Here is a 14,155-nt window from a genome sequence, read left to right as displayed (position 1 = left end):
GTGTATTTACTTCCACAAGACCCACAGGCAGAGTCAAGTCTGAGAAGCACTGTTACTGGGCATTTGGCCTCAGCAGGCAGAAGCAGGAAGCCTGGTTACGTGGGAGGTGAAGCACGAACAGCATTGACCCCAGCTCCTCCCCTTCCTCACTCCCCTCCTCATTACCTGATCCCACCCCTCAGCTGGGGTGTGAAAAGCTCTGTCAGCCCCCAGCTTTCCTCAGAAGCCCTCCTGCAAGGCCACGAACATGAGACGGCTCTGCCTCTCCGTCACCCTTCTTGTCCTCCTGGTCACCCTGGTGACCTGCACCCCGGGGGGTGAACACAAGAGCCGTGCCAGAGGTAAGTCCCGGCTCACCTCTCCTCTACAGGCTGGGGGGGAAATGAGACTAGTCCACTGTCGACTGAAAAAAACCGTGCAACCTAAAAGTTGAGAGTTGTTTTACTCGGAGGAGATTTTTAGAACTTCAGGCCCGGGAGGCAGCATCTCAAGTAACCCTGAGAGAAGTGCTCTGAGGAGGTGAGGTGGGAGCCAGGATATAGAGAAGGAAGTTTTGCAACAAAGGGCAGGTAGTCTGAATGTCAAGAGATTATTGTAAATGAAAGAAAACCAGATATCCCAAGTTAAGGAATTTAGCACTTTTTTTTTTATTAAAGCAATGTTTTTTAAATTTTTTGTTTTTTACGTTTTTTCCCCTGTGATTTATTTCTAATCTCATAGCGTTGCGGTTGGAAAAGATGCTTGATATGATTTCGATTTTCTTAAATTCACCGAGGCTTGATTTGTGACCCAAGATGTGATCTATCCTGGAGAATGTTCCGTGTGCACTTGAGAAGAAAGTGTAATCTGCTGTTTTCGGATGGAATGTCCTATAACTATCAATTAAATCTATCTGGTCTATTGTGTCATTTAAAGTGTGTGTTTCCTTATGAATTTTCTGTCTGCATGATCTGTCCATTGGTGTAAGTGAGGTGTTAAAGTCCCCCACTATTATTGTGTTACTGTTGATTTCCTCTTTTACAGCTGTTAGCAGTTGCCTTATGTCTTGAGGTGCTCCTATGTTGGGTGCATATATATTTATAATTGGTATATCTTCTTGGATTGATCCCTTGATCATTATGTAGTATCCTTCCTTGTCTCTTGTAACATTCTTTATTTTAAAGTCTATTTTATGGTTCTGAAGAACCTAGGGGCAGGACAGGAATAAAGACGCAGACATAGAGAATGGACTTGAGGACACGGGGAGGGGGAAGGGTAAGCTGGGACGAAGTGAGAGAGTGGCATGGACGTATATACACTACCAAATGTAAAATAGATAGCTAGTGGGAAGCAGCTGCATAACACAGGGAGATCAGCTCGGTGCTCTGTGACCACCTAGCGGGATGAGACAGGGAGGGTGGGAGGGAGATGCAAGAGGGAGGAGACTTGGGGAAATATATATACGTATAGCGGATTCACTTTGTTATACAGCAGAAACTAACAAAACATTGTAAAGCAATTATACTCCAATAAAGACGTTAAAAACAAAAAAGCTAGAACAATATTATCCAAAAAATAAAAAAATAAATAGTCTATTCTACCTGATATGAGTATCGCTACTCCGACTTTCTTTTGATTTCCATTTGCATGGAATATCTTTTTCCATCCCCTCACTTTCAGTCTGTATGTGTCCCTAGGCCTGAAGTTGGTCTCTTGTAGACAGCATATATATGGGTCTTGCTTTTGTATCCATTCAGTGAGCCTGTGTCTTTTGGTTGGAGCGTTTAATCCATTCACATTTAAGGTAATTATTGCTATGTATGTTCCTATGACCATTTTCTTAATCGTTTTGGGTTTGTTTTTGTAGGTCCTTTTCTTCTCTTGTGTTTCCCACTTAGAAAATTTCCTTTAGCATTTGTTGTAGAGCTGGTTTGGTGGTGCTGAATTCCCTTAGCTTTTTTTTTTTTTTTTTTTGAATTCTCTTAGCTTTTGCTTGTCTGTAAAGCTTTTGAGTTCTCCATCGAATCTGAATGAGATCCTTGCCATGTAGAGTAATCTTGGTTGTAGGTTCTTCCCTTTCATCACTTTAAATATATCATGCCACTCCCTTCTGGCTTGTAGAGTTTCTGCTGAGAAAGCAGCTGTTAACCTTATGGGAGTTCCCTTGTATGTTATTTGTTGCTTTTCCCTTGTTGCTTTGAATAATTTCTCTTTGTCTTTAATTTTTGTCAGCTTGATTACTATGTGTCTTGGCGTGTTTCTCCTTGGGTTTATCCTGCCTGGGACTCTCTGTGCTTCCTGGACTTGGGTGGCTATTTCCTTTCCCATGTTAGAGAAGTTTTCAACTATAATCTCTTCAAATATTTTCTCAGGTCCTTTCTCTCTCTCTTCTCCTCCTGACACCCCTATAATGTGAATGTTGGTGTGTTTAATGTTGTCCCAGAGGTCTCTTAGGCTGTCTTCATTTCTTTTCATTCTTTTTTCTTTATTCTATTCCGTAGCAGTGAATTCCACCATTCTGTCTTCCAGGTCACTTACCTGTTCTTCTGCCTCAGTTATTCTGCTATTGATTCCTTCTAGTGTATTTTTTCATTTCAGTTATTGTATTGTTCATCTCTGTTTGTTTGTTCTTTAATTATTCTAGGTTTTTGTTCTTTAATTCTTCTAGGTCTTTGTTAAACATTTCTTGCATCTTCTCAATCTTTGCCTCCATTCTTTTTCCGAGGTCCTGGGTCATCTTCACTATCATTATTCTGAATTCTTTTTCTGGAAGTTTGCCTATGTCCACTTCCTTTAGTTGTTTTTCTGGGATTTTATCTTGTTCCTTCATCTGGTACATAGTCCTCTGCCTTTTCATTTTGTCTTTCTGTGAATGTGGTTTTTGTTCCACAGGCTGTAGAACTGTTCATCTTGCTTCTGCTGTCTGCCCTCTCTATTTTTTATTTTTAAATTTATTTATTTATTTATTTATTTATTTATTTTTGGCTGCATTGCTGCATGTGGGCTTTCTCTAGTTGCAGCGAGTGGGGGCTATTCTTTGTTGCAGTGTGCAGGCTTCTCATTGCGGTGGCTTCTCTTGTTGCAGAGCACAGGTTCTAGGCATGGGGGCTTCAGTAGTTGTGGCATGCGGGCTCAGTAGTTGTGGCTCGTGGGATCTAGAGCAGAGGCTCAGTAGTTGTGACGCATGGGCTTAGTTGCTCCGTGGCATGTGGGATCTTCCTGGACCAGGGCTCAAACCTATGTTGCCTGCATTGGCAGGCAGATTCCTTTTTTTTTTTTTTCGTTTAAAAATAATTTAAAAATAGAACAGCAGAGAGATAGAAACTATTTCTATATTTTCCAATGCCTATTGTGCCCCAACAAGGTTCACGCCAGGGCTGTCCTCCCAACAGTTTCCTGAATTCTGTATTTTCACCATTAAATTCCACAATAAAGTTGGAAATCCATTCACCATTTTTTTTTAAATTTTTTATTTATTATTTATTTATTATTTATTTATTTTTGGCTGTGTTGGGTCTTCGTTTCTGTGTGAGGGCTTTCTCCAGTTGCGGCGAGTGGGGGCCACTCTTCATCGCGGTGCACGGGCCTCTCACTATCGCGGCCTCTCTTGTTGCGGAGCAGAGGCTCCAGACGCTCAGGCTCAGTAGTTGTGGCTCATGGGCCCAGTTGCTCTGCGGCATGTGGGATCTTCCCAGACCAGGGCTCGAACCCGTGTCCCCTGCATTGGCAGGCAGATTCTCAACCACTGCGCCACCAGGGAAGCCCCACCATTTTTAAATACATACTAAGGTATTTAATAAAACGGCATGAACTATATCTTTTTTTTTTAACTCATTTGGTGTTTTTTGTTTGTTTGTTTTTTAATTAATTAATTTGTTTATTTATTTTTGGCTGTGTTGGGTCTTCATTTCTGTGCGAGGGCTTTCTCCAGTTGCGGCAAGCGGGGGCCACTCTTCATCGTGGTGCGCGGGCCTCTCACTATCGTGGCCTCTCTTGTTGCGGAGCACACGCTCCAGACGCGCAGGCTCAGTAGTCGTGGCTCACGGGCCCAATTGCTCCGCGGCATGTGGGATCTTCCCAGACCAGGGCTCGAACCCGTGTCCCCTGCATTGGCAGGCAGACTCTCAACCACTGCGCCACCAGGGAAGCCCGACTATATCTTTTTCATTCCTGAATCCCAGCATTAAGTACGGTGCCTACCATGGGCCAGGTTCTCAATACTTGAATGACACATAAATAGCCGCGACCAGCAAGTGTTTTCTGGGTGGGCTTGACAGAATTTCTGTACTTGCTGGGGTCACCATGAAATGCATGGTCTTCAGCTTTGCATTTTCAGCAACGTAGCTTTATCAAGTTATCCTCAGGTGAGTAGTGAGACCCTTGGGAGCTGATTCATGGCAGGGTGGCTTTGTAACGTGTCACCTTGACTAGGCTATGTTTCCCAGTACTCCCTTCCTCATACGCTTCCGGTTAGGATGGGCCACAAGAGACATTTTGCGTGATAACTGGAGGGCAGAAGTGAAGCAGCAGTGCACTCGGAAGGTTGGTGCAGGGGCACCAGGCACTGTTGCGGTTCACACATGTCATTTATCTGCTGGCTCACCTCGTTGGTATGGGGCAGCAGTCAGGCCTGCAGCTGCTCCACCTTCCCCAGGATCTTCCTTCAGCTTCTCTAATTCCTGGCCCAGATGCGTATTTAACTCTGTGATGAAGGGCCCCAGCTTCTTCTGCAGGAAACCCACATCATCGAAGTTAGAGGTGGTGAGAGGCTGACATGGGTTCCGGGCCATCCGTGTGGTTTCCAGCTTGTGCTCGTGGGCGCCAGTGTATCCTCGGTCTCCCACTCTTTACATCCGTCTTCCCTTCCCAATTGCCTGTCCTTGGCAACCAAACTTCTGTGTCCTGGAGGGGGGTTCCACCCAGGCTGAAAATCTCTGTGATCACGGGCGTGCCAGCCCCTCCTACCTCCTCCTCTGGGGCCAAGTCAGAGGTGGAGTCATCCTTGTCCTTCTCAGGGTCAGGTGGCTCTTGCTTCACAGGTGGCAGGCCTGGGTCTACTGCCTTGCTGGGGCAGCCCAGCAGCAATACAGGAGAAGTCAGGATGGCTGTGCCTGGTGTCCAGTCCTCCTGGGCATCCGCCTTCTCTTGCTTCATCTGGGGTAAGGCCACAACCCAACTGAGGCCAGGGCACTGGGCCTCCTGTAACAGAGCTTCTGTGGAAGCTGGGGCTGGTCCAGGCACCCACGCAGGACTGCTTGCACCCTCCCGTCAGAACACAAGGTCAGTGCCAGGCGGGGGCAGCACGAAGCCACGGCCTGCCTCCTGCTTCACTGGAGTCTGGGCACGGTCTGGTTGGGCTATGGGTGTGGCCAAGGGAGGCTTCAGAGTCTGACCCACACAGGGCCTTCGGGTAGAGCCAGGCCTGTTTCGACGCGGGTAAGGTGTGGGTGGCCCTGCGCCAACGTTGGACCCTGGCAGGCAGATTCATAACCACTGTGCCACCAGCGAACTCCCCAGACTAAGACATCGTGCTGGAAATGGATAGCATGGGCCATGGAATGTGAAAAAACTCTTTATGTGACGATAGGTAATCCCTTCCTAGAACCTGCGTGGCAGATGTCACCTGTCTGCATGGGGAAACTGCAGATACGTGAGTGGCCCCTGGTCACTTCATGGTAAGTGGTAAGTTCAAGTCAAGATACTAGTCTGTCAAAATCCAGTCAGTGAAGCACCTGACATCTGCAGGGAATTGTTAAAATGCAGATAATGGGTAATAGTTTCTGGATGCACTGCCCCACACTCATTACTCCCCTGCCCCACACTCATTACTCCCCTGCCCCACCCTCATTACTCCCCTGTCCCACACTCATTACTCCCCTGCCCCACACTCATTACTCCCCTGCCCCACACTCATTACTCCCCTGCCCCACACTCATTACTCCCCTGCCCCACACTCATTACTCCCCTGTCCCACACTCCTTACTCCCCTGCCCCACACTCATTACTCCCCTGCCCCACACTCATTACTCCCCTGTCCCACACTCATTACTCCCCTGCCCCACACTCATTACTCCCCTGTCCCACACTCATTACTCCCCTGCCCCACACTCATTACTCCCCTGTCCCGAAGCCACATCTCAGCCACCAAAGCCCAGCGACGAGTGGGTCTGGGTTTTTTTCCCCCAGACACCAAATCCATGGCGTCTCTACCAAGACCAACCACCTCTCCGACACCCACTGGGCATCCCCCAAGTCAATTCCCTTCTGACATTAAGTCTCCAGAGTTAGACTAGAGCCCACAGGTGGAAGACTCTGTGCCACAAAACTGCCCCACTTCAAAGGCCAGCCACAAACCCGTCCCGTCCTCTGCAGCTCATCACGCAGCTCTGTGCCCCTTTGACATTTGTCTGGGCTTGCTCCTGGGGCTTCTGGGCACTGAGCCCAGCTCCCTTCTCCTTGACCCTGGAAGTGGAGCACAGGGTGTGTGTGTGTGTGTGTGTGTGTGTGTGATTGCGTAGAAGGCCGAGCTGTGGTCTTGTTTTCACTGCTGATCAGCAGTTTGGTGCTGGGTGAGGCCTTCACCTCTCTGTGCTGCATTTTTTCTCCTCTGTGATAGGTGGTAAGGTAGAAATATCCCCTAGAGAGGAGAGATTAGATGTGATCATTAAAGGAGATAAAAGATTTACACAGAGGGAATTGTAATCAGCACATCTCGGCAGTGTTAGCTGTTAGTGTGTGTGTGTGTTAGTGGGAGTATGCTTGTCTGTGAGTGGATGAGTGAGTGTGTATGGGGGGCCTTGTGGTACATGGTTGTAATTGGGAGTGAATAGATGGGACAAGTGAAGAGGGGAGGATATGTAAGCCTTCACATGTGCCTGCACTTTATACCTTACAAAGCAGCAGAGTGCATGGTGGGCAGACTCTGAAGCCGGTTTCCTGGGTTCAGATCCTGTTCCTACCCAGCATGACCTCGGGCAAATTACAGATTTCCTGTTGCCTCAATTTTCTCCTCTGTATTGTTAGGAAATATTAAGATTTCCTCACCCTCTTTTAGGATTATCGTGAGGATTAGATGAGTTAATATAAGTCAAATGCTTAGGACAATGCCTGGCACATGGAAGGAGCTAAGTGTTTACTGCTGTCATTACTCATTATTATTATTCTTTTTAAAATAATTAATTAATTTTCAGCTGTGTTGGGTCTTCTTTGCTGCACGCGGGCTTTCTCTAGTTGCGGTGCACGGGCTTCTCATTGCAGTGGCTTCTCTTGTTACAGAGCATGGGCTCTAGGTGTGCGGGCTTCAGTAGTTGCAGCACGCAGGCTCAATAGTTGTGGTGCACGAGCTTAGTTGCTCCGTGGCATGTTCGAGTCCGGACCAGGGCTCGTACCCGTGTCCTCTGCATTGGCAGGCGGATTCTTAACCACTGCGCCACCAGGGAAGTCCCTATTATTCTTATTACAAGGATTGACTTTGCAGGGAGAAGGAATATATGTCTGTTGAGTCCACTGCTTCCATAGCAACCCCACGACCTGGGCAGCACGGATCTCAGATGACACCTGACGACACGGGGCTCTGGGAGATTTCTGGCCACAGGTCACAAAGTTAGGGAAAGGGAGAGCTGGGATGCAAATTGACATCCTCCGACCCCAAAACCACAGGTGGAGAGACCCGAGAAAGGGAGATGTTGCAGGCGATCTTTCCAGCCTCCCACAGATCACTCCAGCCCCTGAGGTCCACTCAGGCAGGCAGGCAGCTCTCCTGTTGGTGTAACCAGGTGAGGGGTGGTGAGTGGTCATGCTGTGGAGATGTGTTCAGCTCCCTGCTTCCCCTCTGCCCACGCCCCTTACTCTTTTTTCTACCCAGAAAATCAGGGTTTGTCTCCCAGGAGAACATTGCCTTCCCCCAGCTCAGCTTCTGCTTGGACCAGTGCCAGGTAAATAGCAAGTTCCATCCAGCTGAGAAGCTGTGGCAATGGTTGCAGGATGGTGTCCTGTGTCACACCTGTCTTCTGAGGTTAGTGAATTTGGGGTGGGGGGTGAAGGGCATTGATGCCCGGATGAGATGACATCAGCAGGAGGCTGAAAAGGAGGACCAGAGCTAACACACTGCTGTTCACTTATCTGTCCTTTGATTGGCTCTCATCCACCCACTGACCGTCCATCACCTGCCATGCACTGCTCTAGGTGCTGGGATGCTCCCTGAGTCAACATATTGGACAAAATTCCACCTGTGGAATCACAGTCTGTGTTTCCACGAGATCCACAGGCAGAGTCAAGTCTGAGAAATGCTGTCACTGGGCATTTGGCCCCAGCAGGCAGAAGCAAGAAGCCTGGTTAGGTAGGGAGATTACGCAATAAACAGGACTGACCCCAGCTCCTCCCTTGCTTACTCTCCTCCTCCTTGCCTGTCCCATCCCTCAGCTGGGATATGAAAAGCTCTGTCAGCCTCCAGCTTTCCTCAGAAGACCTCCTGCAAAACCAGAAACATGAGCCGACTCTGCCTCTCCATCACCCTTCTAGTCCTCCTGGGCACCCTGGTGACCTGCGCCCCGGGGGGTAAATACAAGGACCATTTCAGAGGTAAGTCCCGGCTCACCTCACCTCTACAGGCTGGGGCAGGATTGGGGGGAATGAGGCGAGTCCATGGGAGGGGCTGGGGAGCAGGGGTGGGGTGGGTGCTGACAGCCCTCTCTGGATTTCTCCTGAGAAACTGGGCAGTTTTAACTCCAGGGACATTTCATGACTCTCAAAAGGAATCATTATGTTTCAGCTTTTTAAAAAATTATCCCCCCTAACTCTACCAGACCAGGGACCCCATCTCTGAGACTATTCCTGGTCACTGCCTTGTGCCTGAAGCTCACTGTGGTGTAATGAAAACATCCATATTTGTCCTTGTCCTGGTTCCTGGCCCAGATGTCCTGCAGCCCTTGGAATTTGCTGTCTTCTGTACGGTAATGCGATGAGTCAAGGAAGGGGACCCACGATAGCTTAAGGATGGGGCCGGTCTCCAATAAGTCTCATCAGGTGATTAGAGAATTAGAACTTTCAACCTGTAGTACTTCTGGGGAGAGGAGAGGGTAAGTATTGAGGCTGAGTTCAATCATTAGTGACCAATGATTCAATCAATCTGCCGACCTATGGAAACCTCAATAAAAACCCCTAAACTTTGGGGGTTTGGAGAACGTCCAGAGTGGTGTACATTCGAGGTGATGTGAGGGGAGAGTGTCCTGAGAGGGCCTGGAGGCTTTGCACCCCTCAACCCCCCTTTGCCCTATGCGTCTCCTCCATTCAACCGTCCCTGAGCTTCAGCCTTTGTAATAAACTGGGAGCAGTAAGTAAAGGGCTTTCCTGAGTTCTGTGGGTGGTTCTAATGAATTACTGAAAATGGGAAGTGGGGTCATGGAACCTCCGAATTTATAGCAAGTTGGTCACACGTATGGGTGACCCCGGGACTTGTGACTGGCATTTGAAATGGGGGCTGTCTTGTGGGACTGAGCCCTCATATTGTTGAATCTGCACTAACTCTGCGGTTTTAGTGTCAGAAGTGAATTGACTCGTGGGACGCCCAGGTGGCGTTGCAGAATTGGTTGGTGTCAGTAGGGACACCACATATTTGCTCTCAGGGACAAAACCCGGGCTCACTCTTCCCTTTAATTTGGTGACTGTGGCTCGGGGGCAGGGTTGTGTTTAGTATGCGTCAGTGCTCCCAGCAGCTCTTACCAGTTATCTGTATTTTCAGAATTCCTGGCAGAATCAAGTAGTTTATTAAATGGGTTGTGACATGATAGTATCATGGTGACCTAAATACTTACCTGCTGTGTGTGCTGGGGCAAGTCGTCTGTGGTTTCCTCACCTGGCTGGGGACACCTGTTACACAGGTTCTCTGAAGGGATAACCAACCAATCATGAATTTCATAACCAATGATGTCCATTTTCCCCCAAGATGTCTTCATCTGGAAGACTTAGTCTACCTACCTTTCCCTTCCCAGCCCGAAATATTTAGGTGTCAAATAATGATTATTTCTCTATTATTAAAATTAATCAGAAAAGTCTGGGACAGCTGAGCTTCTGCTCTGCCTGAGGCAACTGCAGGGAGGGCAAGAAATCTAGCACTGTTGTGAGTTTGTTCGTGGGCCTAAGGCTGTTTTTCTTCCAGGCTGGAACAATATTAGTCAAAACTCAATGCCCTTCCCCTTGCCCCCCTGTCTATCACTTTACTATCCTCTCAAGATATAGAATGTTAGAGCTAGATTCATAGTTATATAGATTTGCCTCATCATTAAATGGACTTTTCACTAACAGCAATTAAATGATATCCATTCTATTCAATGAACGTACGCTTAGCATGAGCATGAAATGGGAGGTCAATTCCATTAACAATATTTCTCAAGTCCTTACAAGCATTGTTCTTGATGTAGGGAAACAGCTGTACACAAAATAACTAACTTGCCTCCTAAGAGGGAGACAGATCACAGAGAAAGGGGAAAATAACATGCCAGGTCGTGATGAATATTTTGAAGAAAGAGAGTGATGGGGATAAAGGAGGCTGTGCTCTTTCCATAGACTGGTCGGCAAACCTTCTATGATAAGGAGGTGCTGGAGCAGGCTTCAGTAAAAAGTGCCTGGTGTGTTTGAGCAGCAGCCAGGACCAGGGTGGCTGGAGCTGAGTGGGTGGAGGGGAGGGGAGTGGAAGGCGATGAGGCAGAGAGGCCATGGGGGCAGGTCGTGAGGAGCCGTGTAGGATAAGAGTCAGAATTTGCCTGAGAGAGATGAGGGCTTGGTCATGGGAGCAACGGGATAGGATTCAAGTTGTAACAGGGTCCCTGCAGCTGCAGTGTGGAGAGTGGCCTCTAGGGGGCGAAGGGCAGAGACAGAGGCCCAGGGAGCAGGCTGCTGCAGTGGTCCAGGTGAGCCATGATGGAACGTGTACCTATGTTGTTCCCTGGGTTGATGCCAGTTCTTTTGAATAACATGAATGCCTTGGTCTGTTGAGGGTTTTATGCAGGTTTCACTACCTAGTCATGATTCATTAAATCATTGGCCACTGGTGATTGTTCAACCTCCAGCCCCTTTCCCCTCCCTGAGCGGGGCTGGGGGAGGCCATGGAGGAGGGTGGGAATGAAAGTTCCAACCCTCTGGTCAGGCAGTTAGTTCCTGTGGCAACCAGCGCCCATCCTCGGCTTACTAGGGTCTTCCCAATAGTCAGTCACCTCTGTCCCATAACAAAAGGCAACTTATAGCTCTCTTCACTTTGGCAATTCCAGGGGTTTTAGGAGTCTGTTACTAGAAATGGGATGAAGGACAAATATATATTTATTATAAATCACAGTATCAATATTCCCTCAATATTCCATTATTCCAGTCCCCATGAGGTAACCAAAGCTAACACATCGGTGTGTTTTCTTTCATGCCTTTCTCCATTACATCGTTATTCCTTCACACTTTTTTTTTTTTTGGCTGCACCACTCGGCTTGTGGGATCTTAGTTCCCTGACCAGGGATCGAACCTGGGCCCCCTGCAGTGGAAAAACGGAGTCCTAACCACTGGACCACCAGGGAATTCTTTTCACACTTTTTCTTTTTTTAATAATGGAAACTTTCAACCATTCAATTAAGTACAGAGAATAGTATTATAAACCCCATTTACCCATCATCCAGCTTCAACAATTATCAACATGTGGAGAATATTATTGATGTGGGTCCTCTTTTTTTTGTAGATTGTTTCAAAACTCATCTAAGGCATTATGGCAATTAATCCATAAATACTTCATGAAGAAGATATAGTTTTTTAAGATGATTACCATATCATGGTCACACTACAACATTAATAGTAATGTGTTGGAGCACAGGCCCTCGACTGGCCTTTTCACACTTCACACCCCTGCACCCCAACATTCTCTATTGCAAACAAGCTGGGTGTTGCTATTGTTGACCTTATAGACCAAGCTTTTTTTTTTTTTTTTTAATTTATTTATTTATTTATTTATTTATTTATTTATTTATTTATGGCTGTGTTGGGTCTTCGTTTCTGTGCCAGGGCTTTTCTCTAGTTGCAGCGAGTGGGGGCCACTCTTCATCGCGGGGCACGGGCCTCTCACTGTCGCGGCCTCTCTTGTTGCGGAGCACAGGCTCCAGACGCGCAGGCTCAGTAGTTGTGGCTCACGGGCCTAGTTGCTCCGCGGCATGTGGGATCTTCCCAGACCAGGGCTCGAACCTGTGTCCCCTGCATTGGCAGGCAGATTCTCAACCACTGCGCCACCAGGGAAGCCCCTAGACCAAGCTTTGATGTCCATTCTCATAAATGACCTAGAGTCCCTCCCATCCTTGCAGACCCACTGCCTGCCTTCTGCCTGGATCCTCCCTACACTGGTCACTGCATGGCCATCTTTATCAGGTACTTCTACAATGCCAGCTCCGGGCTCTGCGAGACCTTCGTATATGGCGGGTGTGAGAGCATGCCGAACAACTTCCTGACATCAGAGGACTGCATGAGGACCTGTGGTGGTGCCATCAGGCCCTGGAGTAAGACAGGGGCAGGGCAGGGTGGGAGGGGAAGGGCTGGGGAAAGAGAAGGGGCTCAGGGGGCCCCACACCATTCACACCTGCACAGTGTCTTTCCTCCTCGCTGCCACCCAGGAGAAGTGGCTGCCGTGTCCTGTGAAACCACACACTGAGCACATCCTCCATGGGCCAGCTTGGCAGAAGGTCACCCCTAGAAGCCCCGTCATGAGAATCTGAGCCTCCTCACATGCTCCCCTTTTCTCAGATGGGAACACTGACTCAGTCGCCCTACAGAGCAGGTCTGCAGAGCTCCTGAGCTCCCCACCCAGGCTTGGAAACTCACTTCCTTCTTGTTGGTCATTCTGGTCCTGGGAGGACTGTGGTTGCTCATTTCTGGGATGGTCTAGGACCCAACAGAATGTACCGTGTCCAAGTCTGGGGCTTCAGAGATGTCATTCAGCCAGTCCCTTTCTTTTTGCAGAGGACCAGTGAACCGTGCTTGCCCGACATGCTGAAGTCCGAGGAGGAGCCACGCAGGGCTGGGCTGTGGCTGCTTCTGAAACAGTTCAACCTCCCCGGCTTCCTTCTCAACCCCACCCTCCTCAGCAGAACCCTGCCTCTTTCCTTCCCCCCATGGGTCTACTTGCTTTAGCTCTGTCTCATCCAGTCGGCTCTAAGCGCCATGAGAGAAAGTCTTCCCTTTATCCCTAGCACTTAGCACGGTTCCTGGCACAAAGGAGACCGTCCATAAATATTTGAGGAAAGAAAGAATGAATGCAGGAGCACATTCCTCATGACTGGAGTGACTACGGGGCCTGGGATTTGAAGCAAGCGTTCTAGTCCTAACCCTCATCCTCACGTCATCCTCCCCTTCATCCCCCTCCCCACCATCACTATTCTCCTTGTGGGTATCGTTGGTATAATTTCTGGAATCTAGTTCTGAGAATCAGTGATGGCAGAGGTCTTTTCATTAAAGAAGCCCCTTTCCCCCACCGCGATGTTGAACATTTTCCTATCTGTCATTTAAAATTCTACATCCTTATAATCAATAAATTAATCTCCTAATTAAGCTAACTTGCGTGGAATCTGATTTTGGCACCTAAGAACCTTATCCAACACTGTCCATGGAGATGGTGGTCCTTCTCATTATTCTGCAGAGCAGTGGACACCTCCCCTTTTCCTGCCCTCAGACTGGGCCCTACCAAGTATTGGAAGAAAACCTATTACAATACCATCTACCTCTTAATGGACACCCCAAGCTACAAAAATATCTGGGACACACCTCAACATGAAAGCTTTCTTTCTTTACTTCTTGGGTCAGGTCAAATTTTGGGGCAAGTTGTTCTCCTGGACTCTTAGAAGGAGAAAAGAAGAAGCATGAGGCTCAATTGTCCAGTTTTCCAAGGAACACCCTTCTGCGAGGTCATTTGTATGGAGAGGGGGCTTCTTACTTCTGTTAAAGAAGGGCAACTACCCTCTTTTGTGAGACTGGCCATGTGCCAGGCTCTGTGCTTGTCATTTTCCCCAAATTATTTGTTTGTATTTTCCTAATGATACTGCGAGGGAGGAAATGGGAGCACGGAGATGTCAGTTAGCTGGAGGATTAGTTTCCCGGGGCTACTGTGGGAGCCGAGGTGGAGGCCCTGGCTGTCACCTGAAGAGGTCAAGGCCAGCCT

At 48.2% G+C, this 14,155-nt stretch overlaps 1 protein-coding gene and 1 pseudogene across 1 annotated transcript; one reads left to right on the top strand and one right to left on the bottom strand.

The window, feature by feature from the left end:
- Nucleotides 1-247: 247 nt before the first annotated feature.
- On the top strand, nucleotides 248-13,276 carry LOC137749981 (pancreatic trypsin inhibitor-like). The gene is made up of 3 exons (XM_068524263.1): nucleotides 248-341; nucleotides 12,309-12,500; nucleotides 13,191-13,276. The coding sequence occupies exons 1-3, from the start codon at nucleotides 248-250 to the stop codon at nucleotides 13,274-13,276; spliced, it is 372 nt and encodes a 123-aa protein (XP_068380364.1).
- Nucleotides 4,723-9,911, bottom strand: LOC137778574 (methyl-CpG-binding domain protein 1 pseudogene; annotated as a pseudogene).
- Nucleotides 13,277-14,155: the final 879 nt, after the last annotated feature.

This window comes from Eschrichtius robustus, chromosome 16 (genome assembly GCF_028021215.1).
Source record: "Eschrichtius robustus isolate mEscRob2 chromosome 16, mEscRob2.pri, whole genome shotgun sequence".
Classification (NCBI taxonomy): domain Eukaryota; kingdom Metazoa; phylum Chordata; class Mammalia; order Artiodactyla; family Eschrichtiidae; genus Eschrichtius; species Eschrichtius robustus.
The sequence above is the reverse complement of the archived record's forward strand: the minus strand, read 5'-3'. Positions and strand labels throughout refer to the sequence as shown.